Raw genomic sequence first — 21,690 nt, 5'->3', positions numbered from 1 at the left:
AGTTTATATTATGTAAATTTATCAGAATGTTGAGCAAAAATAGTGAAGACCTTTTAGAAATACACCAAATTTCTGACTCTGTGAATATGCTCTGAATTTTTTTTAACTAGGCAGAAACCAGCACCAAATATACAGAACGTATAAAGTACATTATTTAAGATCTTTCTATAATTATGTTGTTACAAAGTCAGCATTAAACTTCCCCAGAATGAATGTCTATTAAACATATTTAAAAGACAGAAACTCCGACAACCTTCAGCCACCCTTCTTATATGATCCAGGATGAGCTCCAGCTCCTGCAGAGATTACTTCTGTGTGCCTCCATCAATAGACTGCCTGTTATTGAACAAGGTCAACACATTTGAAGGCATATCTCTGCAACTGGAATCATAACCAGGAAGGGACTTACAATTATCAGCAACAATAACAAAGCTGCATGCAATCCCTAGCATTAGGTTCAAAAGTAGATATTTTCTTTCACCTTCCTCAAAACAACTTTCTGTGTTGCTGATCTATGTATGAATAAATGCATATATTTGTTCTCAGACCAAGCGTACCACAGTACGGTAGCATCAGGTGAAGCAGAATGTAACAGGTTTGTTTTGCCGTGAAACAGGTTTGACCTTTTCATCTTCACTGCTCTGATACTTTCTGGCAGTGAGGTTTGGCTGCATGCATGAATCTCACATGCAATCTTCAAACCCGTAATGATTACAGCTACAGAAAGTTAAATATGCACACTTTTAAAAGCCTGTCCCGACTCCTGGATAGTTTAAATGTGCATCCGCCTCTCTGCCAGTTTAAACTCATTATTACATGTATATCAGCGAGTGATAATGTGGGAATTGGTGTTCTTGCGAATAAGGCAGCTCCTGGTGGGAAAATGAGAAAGAAAATGAGAAGCGATCCACAGAATTGCAGTAGACCATGGCCTCACTGCAAATATGGGCAATCATATCTACATGAGAACTTGCAAAAAACGATATGGACATAGTGACCTGCCATCTGACTTCAGAGATTGAGATGCTGACAGTACGCATAATGAACGCTTAAATTTTGATGAGGGCAAAATGGAGCCAAGCCCAATGGATTTACAGGCATATTACATCCTTCAGTTAACAAAGGGATACCAAACCTCTTGGTACAGTTTGATAAATCATCTTTTAGTCAGGAAGGAGAGAAGGAGAGCAATGAGGGAGATGGTTAAGAGGTCTGCCGAGACCAGGACCGGAATGAAGAGAGAGATTCTTGGACTCACTTAGAAGCAGAGGGAGGATAATCTGCCCAGAATCATCACAGCAGTCCCTGCTTTGTATTCCTGCATGAGCATCTTTAAAATTGAAAATGAGAAGCAAAGGCAGAGCAACGTAGGAGGAAACACCCTGGGAGGAACAAAGACTTCTACCACTTCTGCTCACACTTTGCTTTATTTCCTCTCAATCTTAGAAGTTCAACTTTTTCCCCCCCTTTTCTTCTGGGGATTTTTTTTTTTTTTTTTTTTGGCTCAAGCTGTTTTCCCTTTTTTAAGCTTTTAATGCTTCACAGTTCACCAGCACTCCCACTCTGTGAAATAACAGATGCTAGAAATGAGTGCTTAGCCTGGAGGAAGAGAAATTTAAGCTTAGTTAAATTCTCCCTGCTTTCAAAATCCAAAAAAGATCTGGAAAAAAATCAGCTAAACTTTCCTAAATACTTTTAACCCGTCAACTTATCTTGGATGTTTAATAATAAACACAGATTTGCTGCTGTAATAAAACATAAGCTCTTGGGTAAAACATCTGCAATCCCATTCTGACACTACATGTCCCCATTTACACAGAATGCTACGAACAGAGTCCATGAGGGGATCTATTTCAGGTGCAACAAAACACCAGCTTAGGCTTACGTGAAACGTCCGAAAAGAAGCCTCAGATAAGGAGGTGTAAATACATACATGTTCAATAGTGCCTGCAGCATCACCAAAAAGCCTTAGAGGTTGTTAGAGGGCATTGGTAAACACACAGCAACATTCAGAACCAAGATGTGCAAACAATAATGTTTAAAACTGAATTCAATAGTTGATGGGGAGTTGGATAGAGTTAAAAACAGGGCAGTACTGGAGGAAAAGCTGTTGAGACAAGAGATTGGGTCAGATGTTCACTTTCCAGAAAACAAACACCCTGCAAACACAACAGAATGAATGGAAAGGTTCTAGATAAAATAAGTCATGTGCTAGAATGGCTCAATCAAAGCCTCACCAATAACTAATTAGAGAAAATCTAATGAGAAAAATGGAAAGTAATGCTCACAGATGCTCTCCATCAATCCATCTGGTTGAGTTCAGGCTGAATGTAGGCCTCTAGATGTGGTTATATTAGAACAAAAGGGGGGTCAGATTAAGCATCAACTAAAGAGGACTTTAAATGTTATCTGACGATAATGAAATAATCTTAACCTTATTGTTAATGTTGCAGTTATGCACTCGTTTCTGTTGACCAATCATGTAAAATCCTGATAAGATACAGTTCATCTTGTGATTGCAATGTGACAAGATGTGAAAAGGTCAGAGGGTAGTGAATATATTCAAAGGTTAGCTGCAGCCCACTTATGTCCTCATCGTTTGGCTTCACGTTTTCAAACCGGCTTCTAATGTTCCTATGCTGACTTATGGAAAAATGTACCACAGATGAAAGCGACAGGTTCTATCAAACAGTAAAAGCCTAAAATCAATAATCATATATCACATTAACAATCCCGAGTACCGCAGATACACGTAAAAATGTCTTCCAAATCCAATCAAAACACAGATGTAGAAGCTGCTGCAGATCCATTAAATTGCAAGTGTGTTTAATATTATGGCATGAGATTTGTTATATGTTGTACTGGGGATTGCATTTAGTTTTCTAGTCTTTTGTGGGGTTTGCATGTGTAAAAAGAAATAGTTAGGAACCAAAATGACGCAGAGAAGACTTCAGAAACTGTCCCGCTCTAAGGGAAGATGTGCATTAAATCTCCGGGCTCAAACCAGCTGCTGCAAAAACCCACAATTAGTTAAAAGGTTAAAAGCATGCCTACAGAAAAAATCTGTACTAAATGTGCATACTCACACACAGAGCAAAGGAAGAGGCAAAGGACAGTCATCTTTTACTTAACAGACTGGTATCTCACTTAGAGATTGTGGTTTTATGTTTAGTTTGGTTCCTGCTTTTTCTAAGATAAAAGGCTCTAGCGTTTCTTTTTGGGAAAAAAAACTTCCTGTAAACAAACTTAAAAGACTTATTTTGCAACATTGTGGCATTGAGAATGTACATTTTCGTTCAGTTGCGGCAATCTGGCTGAAAAATAAAAGAGTAAGAAGTCAGTGGCAGCTTTAGAATAATGACAGGAATGCTGTGGTTGCTGTCAATCAGTGGGCTGATTGCCACGGGCTGGGCGGATGATGGAAGGAGAGGAGACAATATGCAGCCTTGCATGTGGCAAAGTCTGAATTTTACTATTACGTCTGATTTCTGTCATTCTCAATGGTTTTTTTCCTTCTAGCTCCTGCAGAGCTGAAGTTATTCAAAGACCTCAAAGAGGACAGAGCTGGTCATAAATTGATGTGGAAAAGTTGAGCAATGAGATGAAATGATCACTTTTTGCCAGCAAAATCTGAATATTCTACTCGTTATCGACTCGATTTTAACTGATTGATCTGCACCGCGCCAAGTTTCCCAGAGCAGAACACAGGCACAGCATTGCAATACCACTTAAATATATTTTAATTACTTGTAGAATACATTATCATTAAATGTTTAAAACAGATGACAAATGCAAAAGTAGCTTCTCTCATCATTAAAAAAACATTTCTGCTTGAAAACATGTCGATTTTCTTTTACTGCTCCACAAAGTATTTCAGTAACCACTTAGCTTCGGTACAGAAAACAGTTCATCCTCAAAATTTAGGCTAAGTTTTATAAACAAAAATGTTTTTCATCCGATTGCTGCAACTTTGAGCAGTAAACTAAATATTCCCATATAAAGTATTGATATGTCTTAATCTTACACTACTGTCTATGCCACAAGCACATGATATATTTTAAAATATAATAAATCTGTTAAAGCCACATTGGCAGTGACAGAAAAAAAGCTACATGGGGCAGAACCATCTAACCTGATTAGTTTACAGACATCACCATGCCTGCAGAGGACAACAGCTGGAGGACAATAATGTGCCTTTATTCATGTTAATATACAGATACCAATCCAAAAGTTTTGATGAAATCTGTCATATAAAGTCTTTTTTTTTTTCTTCCTTGGCTTTGGCAGGAACAGAATGTAGCATCAGCTGTTCTGCAAATGTCCCAAGACACATTAAGCTTATCCGGGCTAATAAATCTGGTAGATAAATATTCAGGAAGTTGAAAGCTGGTGATGATGTTACGGGACATGTAAAACAGAATAATGCTGATATATTAGTCAGAGATAAGTCAGTATTTATAGTCTTATTTACAATTACATCCAGTGTTATTCAGTGTGTTCTTTTAAATGACAAGACTCTTTAAGATCTTGTGTTGTGATAAAATGTTAAAACATTCCCATTCCTCAATCTTTCTTTCCTAGAGTCAACAACAGGCCTTTTCTCTCTTACTTGTTTTCCATATTTAATAATGTTATGCATAAACATCCCCGAAGCTTCCACCTATAAATTTTAATACGCTTTCAACTTTTGAAAAATAATTTTTTTATTATTATTAATTATTATTATTATTATTAATTATTATTGTTGTTGTTATTGGATCAAAAACTTTTTTTTCATTAGAAAAAATACTTCTTAAGGCTTTAGTCATAATTTTCAGAATAAAAAAATATAAAAAAAAAACGTTTTTCATGCCCTCTCATCTGGAAAACTGCAGCAGTGTCTGTTATGGTTACGTAATAAATCTCTGGAAATGCTCCAGTAGATCCAAACCTCAGGTGCCAGGTTTCTCACCCCCACCAAACCTTGGCAACCCATCACTCCGGCTGTTATTCGGCTTCACTGGCTTGCAGTTGGACCTCGGATTGGGTTACTAAATTCTACTTCTCACCTACAGACCCAGTCATTGCCTTGCACCTCCGTGTCCATTTGACCTCCTTCTTCCCTACAGCTAATTTGAGAATCTCAGGTCCACTAAAACTGGACTTCTCTCAGTTTGACGGAAGGATATGGATACTTTACTTGCAAAGGTCCACCTAAAACTTCTGAAATGCTCTTTCTTTCCAACTTTAGAAAACATAATCTCTGAGTTACAAATATTTTTCCAACAATCACCTCTAACACAATAATCTTATAATAATCTATAAAGCTTCACTATGTGTTAACGTAAATATTATTTTTAATAACCCCATATATATCATGCATATTTTCTTTTTATTGTTTTCTTTGTATATTCAAATATATGCCCTTTTAATAAAAAAAACAAGAACTCATTAAATGTCAAATTACAGATGACCAATATGTAAATGTCAGAGGATGTCTTTTCTCAAATAGCAGCATGACAGTTGTGACTCTGCCCATTTAAACTGAATAAACACAGAGATTGCAGAATAATTAAATCCTTGTCTGTTTTAGGTATTTTCTGCAGCACTTTGAAAAAAAAATCAAATTTAGATATTTTTTTTTCCCTAGTAATGCTTACATCTCAAAACATTTTGCCTTCTCTACGTCAACATGTGTAACAATGAGCTCTGATGTTTAATTACTCCCAGTTTTATCAACCACACAATTCTTTTGCTCTGAAAAGATCCAAATAAATGTACAGATATATAAACTACTGCATTTACTTACTGATTATTTGTTGGAATTAAAATGACTTCAAAGAATTCAAAGCTCACCAATTTACCGTAATATGAAGCTGTAACTGTAGATGAGTTATTGTTATGCATAAATGATCAAACTACAATAAACAAAGCTCTGGTTTGGAGAAAATTATTTTGTTAATGCATGTTATATTAAAACCACTTAATCATTGATGACCTTGAGAGAGCTGACTGATTTTGCTTACTACTGCAGCCATAGGACTCTCATCACCCCCCAGTGAAAGCACAAACCGTTGATAACGATTTTAATGTTTGATTTTTGCATCCTTTGTTTCAATTAGTTGGGTCTCCCTGCTGAGTACAAGACAGTACACAGAGTTTTTTTTAAAAATGATATACCAATCAATACTGCATGAAAAAATTATAAGCGGTGAAAACGTCCCTCGATCAATGCCCTGAAGCGATGACAACTGGCTGTAGCATGGAGCTCAATGAGGTGAGCCCAAGAAAAAAACTATATAAGCTTTAAGATTTCCTCATCATTAATAACTCCTCTTTTTTATTTTAGAAAAGGCTTAGAATAAATAACAACTACACTGTCTGTGTTTCATTTTCACCATATGTGTATCTTATTTACTCTAACATCAGAAGAAGTGTGCGCACTCTATTCCCAGCAGGGTCAATTACTTCAGAAATGCCCTTAAAACGTGCAGCTCCTCAGCTGTAACACATTGCATCATCATTAGCCAATCGCAGGCAGGCAGGATTCATGGGGCTTTGTGTGGCACAGTACTGGGGAATAAGCAGGTGGATGTGTACAAATCTGTGACTTCAACATCATAGCAAGATGGGATTTGTGCTGCAGTCAATAAAAAAGCTGCTTTAAATGCTTAAACCAACAGTTTGGTAACGAACAAACAATTCAACTCATATTGCATGGGGTGTGATCCAGCATAAACAGAATTCAACAAAGGCGAGAGTAGGATATGAATCAATAAAGGTCACGTCTTTGTATCTAAGGTAAATATCTGAAAGGGAGATGGTTATATGACACAATGCGGTCCAGCTGTGTTTGCTTTTTGAGCTGAAATGAAAAGACTGCAAACAGAGCAGCTCTGTCGCTACTTTCAAAACACCACAGGTCAATTATATTCCATTAGTTCCTACCTTTCATCCAGGCTAAAACTGTTAAACTGATATACATTTTCATGGAAGATAAAACGCACCTTTATAAAGTCAGCCAAACAAGTGTGGCAAAAGTTGTCTGCAGTAAAGTCAGGCAAGTCTTAGGTAACCCATGTGCAATATTGCCAATGCACCCCTCTCTATGGACCCCTGTAGAATCTTTTTAGCAGGCAGGGTGACCGAATCGTAACCCCTGCAAACCCACTAGAAAGGCATGAATCTGGCTCTGCTTCCTTAAGAGGATCAGAACATAGATAAACAAGCGTGCTGGCATAAACCTCCGCTGAACATGCTAGGTAAAACATGGATGCATGAACCTAACAGGATCTAAAGTCTCTGTACAATGGGAGCGCTTTGATAAGGATTAACTCTCCACTAGGCCAGCTCTGCATTTACAGCTCGACTTTGTTTAATCAAATTATCTACGGTTCAGATTTGAAACACAGAAGGTTCTGTTAGATGCTACTTTCTTCAGTTACAGGACGTGGTTAATGTCAGGTTTTACAAACGCAAACAGAACATTTCTTCAATCACCATCTTGGGAAAGCCGAGTGTGGTTTGACAAATGACTGCTTAGTTGGTGGCTTGAATGCAATTAGATTGGTCCTTAGCAGTATTATGTTCAATTAGTACTTTGAATTGCCAGCAACAGTAATGATAGCAGGTCAAAGCCATTTTAAAAATCTCTTTTTTTTCAGCAAATTATTCAGAGCAGCTGTGGTTTTTTCAGAGAAGAACATGAAGCCAAATTGTTGGAAAATAAAAGGCTGCAACGGGTGCATATTTAGACTAATCCATGTCAATCCTCCTGAGACAGACAATGACTAGTGACACGATTCAAATATACAGCCACAACTGACCAACACACGCACCAAATATCTCTGGATATTGCAAAAGGCTTCATGTCTGCAGCTAAACTGAGGCTCAAACTAATTTAGTTTTCACTCACAAATGGGACAATCAGATAGAATAACTTCCATAACTGGGAGAGACTAAAGGTCATTTATGAAGCAGATCATCTGCTGCAGGTACAAAAAAAAATATCCACAAAAGCTCATTTCATAGCAAACAGAAAAATCCCACAAGCAAACAAGTTATTACTCTTCTACTACTGAGCCCCAATCAATCTATAATCAGGTGCTGCCTTAACCTGAGACTCTGCATCAGAACTTACCCGTCCATTTACGAGTAAACCATTTTTTTATCTTCTGTTCTTTTGAACCTCCTTTCATTCTCTCCCCGTCTTTCATGACTTCTCTCTTGTGTCTCGCGTCCCTTCTAAACACCACCGGCTACTAGACTGTCCCTTAGTGAGAGACAAGTAAGGGATGAAAGCGGAGGGGAGGAAGGAAAAAAGGCAAGGGGAGGGCAAGAAGTAAGAGAGGGAAATTAATGTGGATGAATTCTCTGAGCCGTGTGATGCCGCCTCTCCCTCTCTGGAAAACTCTTTACTTTACCTCTAATCATATCTTAGGTGAAGGTGTTTTCCAATGAATTTAGCCTACTGTTCCACATTCTTACTTAAATTTAACATATTTACTCTTCCCCCATAATTGTCATTTTATTCATGTTTAAGTGATTTTCCTTCACTCTTTCCAGGAATTCATTTTCAACCAGATTTTAAATGTTGCAAAACTTCCTGCAAGCAGTTCCAAGAAAAAATCTGTTTCCAGATTACAAAGAGAATAAATAGAGAAACATGGGGTTTTAGATAAGAGGTGAGATTCAATTCCCCAGGGAAAAGCTGGAGCATCGCCTGATGGATAGCCCTCCCATCATCATCACCCATTTATACTCCATTTTAATAAAGGGAGAAAACCTAACTCTTGTTTGAAATTCACACTTTTTATCTTTCTTTTCTGTGTTTTCACATGCCTATTGGATGACTGAAATTCCCAGAGGTTTTCCATTTGCTTGACAGCAGCAGCTGAAACCACACCACCATACACACTTTGCCCTTTTCTACACGTAAAAACAAAAAAAATCAGTCACTAGTCCCTGTTTCTTTCTTACACACAATCACGCCCACAAACACCACCTGCTTCTCATGGTGCTACTTCTGCTCTTCACCATTTGTTGCTGCTCTCACACATGGTTCCCCCACCCAGTGTTCTTCTTTTTCTTTTTTTTCTCTCTGGACCACCTGGTCTTTATAGAGCCACTTTATTCCTCCCAGCCTATTGCTAAACCTTACTACCTGATGCCATCTACCAGCATCCTCTCTCCTCTAGGATGCTGCTCCTTCAGCCCAGCCCCCAACCTCCACAGAGTGAGGCAGGAGGTGAGCCAGCTGGTTTGATGGCATGCCATTCAGGAACCCAAAAGAAAATACCTGCAACATAAACATGCATAGAGAGAGGGTTTAACATGCCTTGGGATGGTGCATTGCCCATGCTGCGACACGGACGGCTGCAGCTGAAAGTGATTGCGTTTCCTGTTCCCCCTCCTCTTTTTTTTTCCTCCTCTCCACTCCTCCCTCCTCCCGTTTCTCGCTTTCTCTTCTTCACAAAGCGCTGTGTCTCTCCTTCCTCAAGCCGGTCCTCTCCTCTCCTATTCGTTCCTCGCCTTCTACCGTCCTCCTCTCCTTTGTCTCACTCTAGGCTTTCTCTTGCCTCCGCCGGAACCTCCTTCACGAGATGGCCAAGGTCCAGCAGAAGCGCTTTTGACAGCACTGCGCGTGTGTCACTGTGAGCACACGTTTGTGTGTGTGTGTGTGTGTGTGAGGATGGGAGAGCCGGTGTGTGTGAGAGAGAGAGAGAGAGAGAGAGAGAGAGAGAGAGATGGAGATGGAGAGAGTGAGGAAAGCGATGGGCGTACTCTGAGCATGCCGGTCCAGGGATGCTCTGCACACACACCCAAAAAAATGTGTTCCCAATGATAGATTTACTCTCCCTCGCCCACTCTTTCTCACTTGCATTTTCCTTTCTTCATTCCTCCTATTAGACATAATACTCTCTCTCTCCTCTTAAAGACACAGGCATTGCACTGCATTGCTACACGCCTAAGGCACATCTCATGATATAGTGGTATAGGGGAGTTTGGGGAAAAAGGTCCTTTAAGGCGCACCGTAGAAGAACTAGGGATAGTGATGGTGGGGAGAAGTGTTTGAATCTTTCATGTGCTCTGCTACTGATCTGAGAGAAGAAGGATTGGAAAGGAAAATTAGAAATTTCCCGTTGTGATAACAGCAGCTAATGATGAAGCTTTGCTGGCCCAAAGGTGAGGTTGAGGCTGATTGTCATGGCAACCAGAGATCCACCACAGGAGAGTAGCCTCAGCATCACTGTGGTAGAGTCTGTGTTCACCGTCACCAAATGCCACCGACAATCACAGTCATAAAGGAGAGGAAGTTATCTGCTATTTGATGAGGTGGAACATCAGTGCTGCATAGGTTTATGATTATATAAACGATTAAAAACATACAAACTCAACAGGTTGATTTAAGAAGGAACCAGAGGCACCGAAACTCTGAATAAAGTTAACAATAAAATGTTTTTTTTTAAACCCATTTCTATGTTGTTTCAATTAATAGCTGATTTTTTTCTCAAGCAACAGGGTGTCTCTACATAACACTTTGCTTCCAGTTTCCATTGCTAACATCAACAATACAAAAGCAATAATTCATGGTAATTTCATAGCAGCTATTTCGACAACAGTGAGGCTTTAAATATGCTGCCTAGAAATCATTTGGCTGGCTAGACAGATGACGGACAGATGGGGAGAGATGTTGGATCTAGAGGGCTGAAAATACCAATATTTTTCCATGCATTGTTTTCTTTGTAATGCTAATGCAAATCTGAGGCACTTGTAAGTCAAACACTTTACTTTTCCAGATGGTGTTAAAACCCTCAAGACAACGCAGTCTTTTTTATTTCCTACAATCACAAGATAATTATAGCTAATAATAAAAAAGCTTAATTATGCAGATTTATTAACTGGGAAAGCTTTTATGAGACAGCTGGATGATTTTTAACCATATTGCGTTGGTCAGTAATGGGAATTCCTTAATTTTACATTTTTGCATAAATCAAGTACCAGCATCACACTCATCCCAATTTTCTTGTTGACATTTAATATTTTTTATTTGTAAATGACAGAAAATAATGATCCGCATATAAAAATTATCTCCCCGTATATGAGAGGGTTCTCTCCGGGTAATCCTGAGGTTCTGAGTTCAAGCCCCACTCCCACAGACTGCCATTCTGGGTCCCTGAGCAAGCTCCACACTGCTCCCCGGGCGCCCCACGATGGCAGGCCACTACTACCCAGCGGGATGGGTTAAATGTATAGGTAAATTAATGTGAGATCAATAAAGTTCAATTATTACAATATTTATATTGATGTCAAGATAGAAAAATGATTAATAAAAGAAAAGATAAAAGATAACTAGACAGAAAAGGGCTATTGTCAACAAATGCTTTTTTGATGTCAAAACCGAGGGTTTCAGAACCTTTACAGCTTTCAGGGAGTTTATTCCAGATTTTTGGAGCATTAGAACTAAAAGCTGCTATATATATATATATATATATATATATATATATATATATATATATATATATATATATATATATATATATATATATATATATATATATATATATATGCATACGGGAGCTTAATGGTTCCTAGCACTGCCCCTACAACTGCACATTTCTGGACTGAGATATCTGATATTTCTCCAGGTTTCTGTTGGACCCACTTCTTTTGTTTGGGGGTGACTGCTCCAGTGCCCTGTTGTGGATTTATATTATATGCCAATCCAGGTTGGATGCCATATTTATGTTGTGAATAACTGTTACCGTATATTAAATGTAATGAGCATTTCTATCAGTGTTTAACCCCTTAGTGAAATAAAGCTTGTCCAAGCTTCAACAACAGCTCAAAACATATAACTGTAGCATAGCAGTCCAACCTGATAGCTTTGTCTTTACTCATCAGTAAATACATGAAATGATCAGCATAATCAAAAGACATGACACAACAGCCCTAATGACCACAGGTACTAGAGTGTCCTTCTCCTCTCAGTTGCTTTCTATTTGTTTTCTGAGACCTTAGCATTTTTCCAGTTTCTCATGTTCTTTTTTCCTGATGTTTCCATGATTTGGGATGACCACATCTATCGGCTGTCCTTGGCTGCTAATTAATGATCACATCAGTTGGTTGGTATCAACCATTTTGTCTGTTTGTACTTGGAAGTTTCACAGGATCTTATCTCTGTCATTCTCCACCACCTTGGGAGGTGGTTCCTATTTTGACCTTGGGGTCTCCAGTTTGTATTCTGCAAATGTTTCTGTACACTATATCAGCCACTTGGTTATGATGTTCCATGTATCCATGTATTTGCATAGCCTGCACCTGGGATCTTGCCTGGTATGTAGATCTGTCGGTGGTACATCCCATGCAGTGTTTTTTCTCCCCTGATGGTTCCTCCAGATCCTTAATTTCCAGTTTCCAGTTGCTAAGAAATTCACAAAGCACTTCATTCCTTGGGCCCATCTTCGTAGTGTATTCTTGGAGCTTAGATGTTTCTTCATTGTTGGCTCCGATGCTCACTAGGCCTCCTTTTTTGGGGTTTAGTGTATAGTCTGTGGATACATATTTGGGGGGAATTCTACCATGCATGGTGAGTAGCTCTCATCTTTTAACATCAGTGACCTGCATTTTCCTCCTTAGGCCAACTTATTACACCTGCAGGGTTTCTGGTTACTGGCAAAGGAAAAGCTGTTGATTACCTGGACCTTTTTCTGACCATTGAGCTTTCTCCTCAGAACTTGCCTTATTCATTGCAGGTATTTGTCTGTTGCTGATTTCGCTGAGGCTTCTTCGTGGTTGCTATTTGACTGTCATATCCATACCCAGTCTTGTTGATTTTTTTGGGCAGAGGGGGTTCAGGCCTATGCAGAACAGCAGGGGGGATAGAGCATCTCCTTGGTATATTCCACATTTGATGGAGATTTTTGCAAGTGGCTTAAAGTTGGCCTCCATTGTGTTTTTTCACAGCCCCATGGAGTTTACAATGAGTTTAAAACTCTTAGGCTATGTTCACACTGCAGCCTGAAGTGACCCAATTCTGATTTTTTTGCCCATATGTGACCTGTATCTGATCTTTTTATGACAGTCTGAACGACACAGATCGGATTTTTTCAAATGCGACCCAGGCCACTTGGATATGTGGTCCTGAATCCGATACGTATCTGATCTTTTCAAATGCAACCTGTGTCTGTACGGCCAGGTCGCATTCATCCAACCTACACGTCATTGATACTTGACAAATGTTACTAAACGTTACTAATCTGCGTCCTACTAAGCGGAGGCGGGAAAAACTAACAACCATTGCGGAAGATAACACAGAGAGCAGTCAATGGAGAGAAAGTGAGGTTGCTGACCTAATTCATATTTGGAAAGATAGCTCGATTCAGATCAAACTCGAAGGGTCTTACCGGAACCTGGCTCTCTTTCTTTTTGATCTTCTTAAAAAGATTTCGTTCGTAATGTGCCTGCTCCTGTTGGAGAAGAACTTAAAGAACGCAATATACGCTGCGGTATTACGAGTCATGTTTACTTCCGCAAACACTGAGGACGCTTGCGACATGTGCTGTTGAACTTGTACAGATTCAGGCAATCCAGGATCCATGTGTGTGGCATTGAGTCACAGGCTTTCTGTAATCAACCCAGACTGTGGACAGGTTTGTTTGTCTGGTTTTACAGTCACAGATGACAGTTCTGTCAAACAGTAGTTGGTGTTTTTCCAAATCTCTTTCTGTGGCTTTGTCATGTGTTGATCCAGCTGCCAGTTTATCTTTGCCATTATGATGCCTGACAGGAGCTTCCATGCCAGTGGAGACAGGTTATTGGCCAATAGCTGGTTGGGACTGTGCCCTTCTGAGGGTCTTCCATTATCAGGACATTACCAGGTCATTTACCCCCTAGACGGTCATGGAGAGAAATCAGTTTCTTCAGCCTGTAGGGTGTGGATCATGCCGGGGACTGGTGCCGACCAGTTCTTAATTGAGAGTCATCGGTGGAGACCTGCCATTATGATGTTCACTGGACATTTTTCAGGGATGGTCGTATGATCAGCTCTTAGGTCATTAACCAATGTGCAAACCTGCTATCTTATTGTTATATGATGCTTCTTTCTCACAGATATTTTTCCAGTATTGTTAAGTCTCCAGCTTTGGCGGGCTGGCCTTTGTGTTGTTACAGTTGTGTTCTGAGGCTTCTAACATTCCCTTCCATGGTGAACATTGTCCTCTGTGGGCGTTCTTGACTTGACCTTATACCTTTGCAATGTGCTCTCATGTTGAACCCTGTAAATTTTCTTGTCACTCAAATATTCTACACAAATAAACTTGTATCTCCTAATATTTTGGAATCAGAAAATGTTGTCGGGTGCATAAAGAGGTAAAAGAGGCACAAGAATTCAAAAGATCAAATGTTGGGGAAACAAATGGACAAAGACCTGTAAGTGTCTTTTGTGAGAAGAACCATGAATAATAGATAATTAAACTCTGTGTCACTTACATAGTGACACAGAGTTCAGATGGTTCAATGGCTCAGAGCAAGAACTTATCTACCTTCCACATTCACCTTTTCCCAAAAATATGAAAACAGGACAACAAACCTGGAAAAGCAAAGCAAATTAATAATAATAGGCATATGTGTGCTCACTGTGATTTTCAACTTTTCTTTGTTAGATTTACTCCACATCCACAGTCCATGTTTTATTTTTTAGATACCTGTCTGGGTGTCCCACATTCAAACAATAATGATGATTCACATAAAATTTTCAGCTGTCCATTTCTGGCAATAAACAGCATGCTGCTGGATCACAAATGATATGCCACCTCAATTCACACAAAGCCTATTGTCCTCATTACCAACAGATATAATAGCAGTGCCTGGTAAGGCTGGTGCTTTGCAGGGTTGTGTATTTTACTCAGTGGGAAGTTGCTCATTGCTAAAATGCATCTTGCTGAGTAAGTAGTTTTAGTGAGTTGATGAGCCTACTTTGCAACAGTTTTCTCATAAAGTAAAATCTGCAGTTTTATTTTAGGCTCCAGAATGGAGCATATTGCAAGGGGAGTTATACGGATGCAGTCTAAAATTAAATGTATTTTTCATTATAAGCTAGCACTTTTTTTTGTCAGCGTCTCTTTTTCCTGAAAGGAATTCTTGGTTGTCCCTACAGAGAAGAAGAAACCTAGTTCGCCCTGCTTGTCCTCCTTCCTCTTCCACATCTCAGCAGCGCGAGCTCATTGACCTAGAAATCTTTTAGCACTTTCTCTGGCACAAAAGATCCGCTCTCGCTTCAGTGGAGTTTGGCTGTCTAAGGTTATGAAAAGGGTTTAGTGTGTTTGGCAATGACGGTGTGTCGCGGCTATATTAATAGAAAGAAGGGTTTCCAGCATTAAGAGGTGATCTTAACATAAGCTGTATAAAAAACAGCAAAGGTGACTCTCATAACAGATCAATCATGTAGACGCTGCATCTGAAATGACAGGCAAAAATGCAGAGTTGCATGTGTGTCAAGGTAACCTTCAATTCAGGTGGCGATCAAAAACAGCAGCACATCTTGTAACCACAAACTTTGATTTATTTTATTAAGATTTTAACAGAGATACCAACACATAATTGTCAATAAATCAGAATTTATTTGGATTAAAACCAATATTCTATACATATTAATTCAAGTTCTATTAAATTGGAAAGTGGGTGTCTTTGAAAATACATTTCAAGGTTTTACCCCAGATTTACCCCTAAGTCTTAGTCTAGAGTCTGAATAGACTGTACTAAATCAAAAATATATTACATTTCACTCAATTTCTTGTAGCTCCAGATAGCATCATCCTCCATGTGTTTCCTGAATGCCAAGATCTAAACTTAAAACTGGGTTTCTTTTGATAATGGATGTTGATAAGGGATGTAAGGAAGGCATGAGAAATAGCTGTCTTGGCTGATTCTTGTATGCAGCGCTTTTCTTATGTTGCTTTGTAATTGTGCCACACCCTTTCCATTCAGGATGATAGGTTACACGCCTGCCTGGTTGTGTCTAGCAAACCTCAGAAGCCTTCAAAGAACAGTGACATATAGCAACCCATAGGTCAACTATATGGTGGCAAGCTAGGTTCTCCCTGGAAAGATCACCAGTCTATCACAGGGCAAAATTGAGACCAACAGGACAAACAACCATTCACGCACACACTCACACCTAAGGAGAATTTAGGCCCCGTCCACACGAAGTCAAAACGAACACGAAACGCTAATATTTTCCAGAACGTTTGTCGTAAAGACGGAGACGTAAAATAAATGTGATCCACCACACGAATGCATGAAAACGCTGCAAAATGTATGCCAGGCCTGTAACTGGCGCCATGGTGCCAAAGCAAAAATAGGCGAAAACAGGCAACGAAATGTTGGACATGCGCAGTAATATTTAAACAACAACCAAACCGGAAAATGGCCCTGCGGGTCCATTTTCGTGGTTCAGTCAAACTGAGGTGATGAACTATGTCGTAAATATTGCTCTGTTCTTCCTGGAGATATTCCAGAAGAAGAAGATTCTGTTTTAAGCCCGACAGCAGGGTGAGTAGCATAACCAGCAACCATTCAACACAGTACGGCGCCATTGTTGTTGTGATACTGTGTTGCGCATGCGTGTTTAGAGGCGACGCTATGACGCATGCGTGTAAGAAAAAAAATGCGGTTGGAGCTTAAAGATGGAAACGCGAAAACGGCGTTTCAAAATCTTCCCACTCTGAAGGCTTAATAAAAAAAAGATCGTTTACAGACCCCCGAAACGCCGGCTTCGTATGGATGAGAGGCTGGTTTGGTGAAAATGTTTTAATAATTTTTCTATTTTATTATCGTTTGCTGAAGGTTTACATATTACTACAAAAATATTTAATGCATTCAACAATTTTGTTACCTTTAGTGCCATGTCTTCTGTTCTTTTCACTTTCACCACCCATTCCATTGAAGAAAAAGTTACTGATTAATTCAAAGTCACTAAGCTAAATTCAAAGTAAACTAAAAACTGCTTTGGAGGCAGAGCAATTAAAAGCAGCTATGCAGTGTGTGGTCCAGGCAGGTATTACTATGTGGCTGTTCACCACTGGAACAAAACAAAGTTGATGTGAATTTCAAAAGCCAAAAATTGAACAGAGATACATTTGAAGTGTGTGTGTCAGCCTATAGGCGAAAAAACAAAATAAATACAGATCGTTAGTCCAAATTAAATTAGGGGTAATGTGTCCCAAAAACATTTCTAGCAACTTTTTTTGTTTTGATTGTTTTGCAAATGTCAATAAACTTTTAGTCATTTTTAGACAGTTTAGAGTGAACTGGAGATGTAACGTTTACAAAAACTGTACAATGATTAAATATGGTTTTGTTAATTATTATGCAATATAACTCACCTTTGTTGTCAAGATTTTGTTTTTGATTTAACTAGGTAGGTTGTCTCCCTGTCCCTTTGCTACACAGCCATTTACCAGTTAATAACCAGTTGTGGTCTATGACAAAAAATAAATAAATAAATAAATAAATAAATATTAACATGAATACGGAAATACCCCAACATTAGATTTAAAAAGCGGTTTAAGAATGACATGAAACAAATATGAAATCTAAATTTCTTTAAGTTAACAACGTAAAGTTTTGTAAAATGTCTCAAATGCACGTTGGTCTCCTCTCCCAGCTTGTCCCAGCTCCCAAGATACAGAATACTGTACTTTATGAACATAAACAGCGTATTTTCTTTTTTTTTTGTGGGCAAAAATAGAAACAAAAAAAACAAACGCACAGCATTTTAACGAAACTGCCTAATGAAAAAACATAAAGAATCAGAGTCAGAATCAGCTTTAGGCCAAGTTTACGTAGAAAAACAAGGAATTTTACTTTGGTCATTAAAAAAAATTACATCTTTATTACTTTCCTAATTTGGGAAGCTAAAATGGAAGGATTTGTATTTTCATAGCTTCATAAAATAATAAGAATATGTTTACAGCTTTCTATTCAATTAAATTGTTTTACTTACTTTTAATTATTTAATCACATTTTATTACTTTTCCTTATTTCCTTCCTATGGAAGTAAGAAAACTGGAATCCAGTGCTTTGGGTGTGCATTTGAGCTTTTATATATACAAACACAGCTGCCTAAACAATTCAGACTGAAAGGTGAGATATAAAAAAAAGTGAAAGGTTTTTTTCTTTTATTGCAGAAACATGATCTCATACAGACTGCCTCTTAATACCACCTCTATTTTAAGCAGATACTGTATAATATTTTGGAGAAAAAAACCTGTAATATATATTCAGCTTAATAGTGTGAAAAATTATTAAATTGCACTTTCTGCTATTAAAGCAAACTGTATTATGTGTTTATTTAATTTTTTTGTTGAAATCTTTCATTTGTAATCCATGGATTCTTGCTTCCAAATCCATTACCTACTCTTGAAAATGGGACAGATGAGGAAATGCACCAATTAGGTGAAACAAACTGGGATTTTTCCTAAAACATCAGGAAATGTAACCAAGATCACAACTGTTCATTTAAAATTGTCCATAGAATAAAACATTAAGATAACTGGAACTAGATTATCTTACCCATATGCAGACTGAAGAGGATGGTAGGGGCAGAAAAAAGTAACAGAAGAAGAAAAGCACTTGGAGATCGCAAACCTCGTCCAAGCAGCACATTTTACCATTGACTGTGACTTACACCTATAGCTAAAACTCATAAATGATCTGGATCATCATCAAAATTAAAGGATCTGTTTCTTGGCAATATGCACACCCCTGAAAAAAAAAAACATAAAATCCATTCATAAGTTTTCAATTGATTATGATAACAAACCAACTGCTTTTCTCCTTTTTCTTGAGACTTTTTGAGTCCGATGCTGAGGCTGTCAGTATTCACTTCTGCCACCCTCTGGTTTAGTGGGGAACCTCTTGTTCCGGCAAATATCCCTATGACACAATTTTAGTAAATCTTTTTTTTTTTTATCCTGTATCCAGATTATATTCTAGATCATCACCAACATTTAATGGAATGTTCCTTGAAATAAGGGACACCTCTGATAAAAATTTCATTAAAATCCATCCTTAACTTTTCAATTTATCCAGCACACAGACAAAAAGAAAAAACACACACAAACATAACCACCTTGTATGTAATAAATAAAAGCATTACAAGCGTGCTCTAGATTAACAGCAAACTTCAATGTGTGAGATTATAAATTCTAAATATTTTAGACTTCTACAATAAATGTGAAGCTTTATAAATTCATCAAGACAAAATAATCAGTAGAGTAGTGCTTTTATTGAAGCAAATAGATTTAAAATGTACTTAAGTTTTTTTATGTCTGATGAGAAGCAGAAACACTCGCCCTTAAATTAAATTAAATGGAAGCAGCTGTGTCAGCAAAGACGAACAAATCTTTTTTTTAAAGTAAATTCTTCGAACTTTTTTTGTTTACTTGCATGAAACTGAGGCTATTAGCTTCAGTTTTAATCCAAAGCTGATGAAACTGGTGAGGTTGTGTCTCCATGGCAATGTGAAAATCCAGAAATGACCAGTATTTTAAATCGTGCAGTTATGTCATTGGTCATCTCTGTTTACTTAATATACTGTATGTGTGTGTGGGTTGTACAGTGAGGATTTCAAATACCGGCTGATCTGCAAGCTCACTGCTGTGCACCTTCTGTGACTTCTTAGTGCCAAAATAATAAGAGTGACCAATGCTGTTGTACATGCAGCCATAGTGAAAATAATGATTTAGCTTTAATATCAAAACATAGGTTGAAAAGATATATGCAGTTTAAAACAAATGTACTATTTTCCTGACCTTTATAAATGGTTTTCAGTGTCCTTTTATCAAATCGGATCAATGCAAAATAATGCTGCAGAGCAGGTTTCCCTTGGGATGAGGTGGCTGGTGATGGAAGAAGTTTATAGATTTTTTTTCAGGTCAGTAAAAAGGCTGTTAAAATTATGCAAAAAATTATTTGTTCGTAAAAGTTGTCAATTTTAAATTAAAGTAAAATATGCATATAGACTGAGTCTTAAAAAAGATAATCTGACTGAATCGTTTGCTGTCAATTACACCACTTTAACTACAATAATCAATTGTGAGGTACATTTACTGCTTTACAGGTTTCTGTTTTGTTTTTGGAATCTGTCAGGTTTATATAAAATATTAAAACCCCAAATAAGGTACAGAAGATCAAAGGGTTCTAGATCACAGATATGAACAAAAAGGAAAAGAAAATATTTTTTTTATGAAATATTCCAGAATAAAATAAATCTCAGAAGAAGTAAAAAGAAAAAAAATCATTAATAATTTTTAACATGGTCAAACAACAGTTTGCGTCTTATAAGCATCACACAAATGTAATTCCTGGCATCATAAAAGGTCTAAAGATATAGATTTCATGTCTTGATAACAAGTAAAATCTAATAATTGAGTCAAGCGTCTCATTACTGTTTCATCAAACAGTTCATTTAATTCAGTCATCCCATTAAAAAAAGTTAAAACTAATTTTATGTTAATTTATTAAACAAAGTAATATACTCCAGACATGTATTTGTGACACCAACATCTGATAAGTAGAGAGTTAAGCCCCAAAAGGTCCAGCTAAAGGAACAGGCTATTCACACAGCACTGTGTTTGAACATATTATTAATAATAAAAAGCTAGGTCATTACAACCGATAAACAAGACACTAATGATGATATACAGCATAATTAGACAATTAAGATCTAAGGAAGCCTAATGGATTTCTATGATGTTCTTAAGAACTGATTATGGTGACTTTTTACAATTTCAATACTCTTTAAAACCTATAAATGAAAGGTTTCCATAGTGAGGCTCCTGCGGTGCTCAGTGACCTTTAAAACTACTGCTTCACTAACTCTTGATGAATCCAGAGGGAAATAATTTAAGCTCCTTGGATTATAAAGAACCAGTCATACAGGCATAAATGACCAATTCTTAATTTTTATTTATTGTGTTTTGTATATAATCGTAAACCCATCTGGAAATAGTATTTATTAAATGTTGGTACGCTTGTCCTAAAAAAAGATATTAACTCATAAATAAATGAAATAAATAGCTTTAGTATTATAGAAGACATCAGCACCAGTAATGCAGATAAGCACTAGAATAGTGAAGTGGGATTCTTTAACACCTCAGCAGAGCTGCAGGCTGATCACAGCGACGCTGCACTGATGCAGAAATCCCTGCAAAATGAGCCTCATCTGAGCACTGAGGGCCTATAGACTACAGCTCAAGGTGACACATTTGCATCCAGATTCTCCTATTTAGCTCTTTCTTGTAGCTGTTTTTAGCCTGGTGTAATTTTCAAATTGTCAACAAAACCTGAAATAAGGATTTTTATCATTTGTATCGTAATCGTAAAATATAGAAAATAGAAATAAAAACTCAAGATTTTATGTTTTTAATTGTTCTTTAAATGCAATTCATTGATTTCAACAACGAAAAAAATGCATTTTTCCCTGTATACTTTAATTTCTTGACCTGCATAATTAAATATTACATCAGATGCAGAGGTCACAGAGAGGTGAAGATGTATAACAGAGAGATCCTGAAAAGGAAGTTGATACACAAGCAAAGGGTTAATATTCTGTGCAGCTAAAGAGCACGATGTCTCACTTTTGAATGTGATTTATTGAAAGCGGAGAGCGCCCGGTAAAGGTCAATTGCAATGCTGTTTGACTATACA

At 37.7% G+C, this 21,690-nt stretch overlaps 1 protein-coding gene across 11 annotated transcripts in view; it reads right to left on the bottom strand.

Annotated features, from left to right (window-relative positions):
- si:ch211-278a6.1 (SRC kinase signaling inhibitor 1) overlaps window positions 1-9,715 on the bottom strand; it is a 118,208-nt gene extending 108,493 nt beyond the window's left edge. For 5 of the 11 annotated variants that reach the window (XM_038278257.1, XM_038278258.1, XM_038278260.1 and 2 more), the window contains exon 1: window positions 8,120-9,304. In XM_038278257.1, the coding sequence (XP_038134185.1) occupies window positions 8,120-8,195 (76 nt within the window). In that variant the 5' untranslated portion in view covers window positions 8,196-9,304. The other 6 variants (XM_038278269.1, XM_038278266.1, XM_038278267.1 and 3 more) reach the window with 3 other exon arrangements.
- Between the last annotated feature and the right edge of the window lie 11,975 nt (window positions 9,716-21,690).

This window comes from Cyprinodon tularosa, unplaced genomic scaffold, assembly GCF_016077235.1.
Source record: "Cyprinodon tularosa strain WSP-4 unplaced genomic scaffold, ASM1607723v1 ctg14, whole genome shotgun sequence".
In the NCBI taxonomy this organism is placed as follows: Eukaryota; Metazoa; Chordata; class Actinopteri; order Cyprinodontiformes; family Cyprinodontidae; genus Cyprinodon; species Cyprinodon tularosa.
Note: the sequence above shows the minus strand (reverse complement) of the source record. Positions and strands in the feature narration are given on the sequence as shown.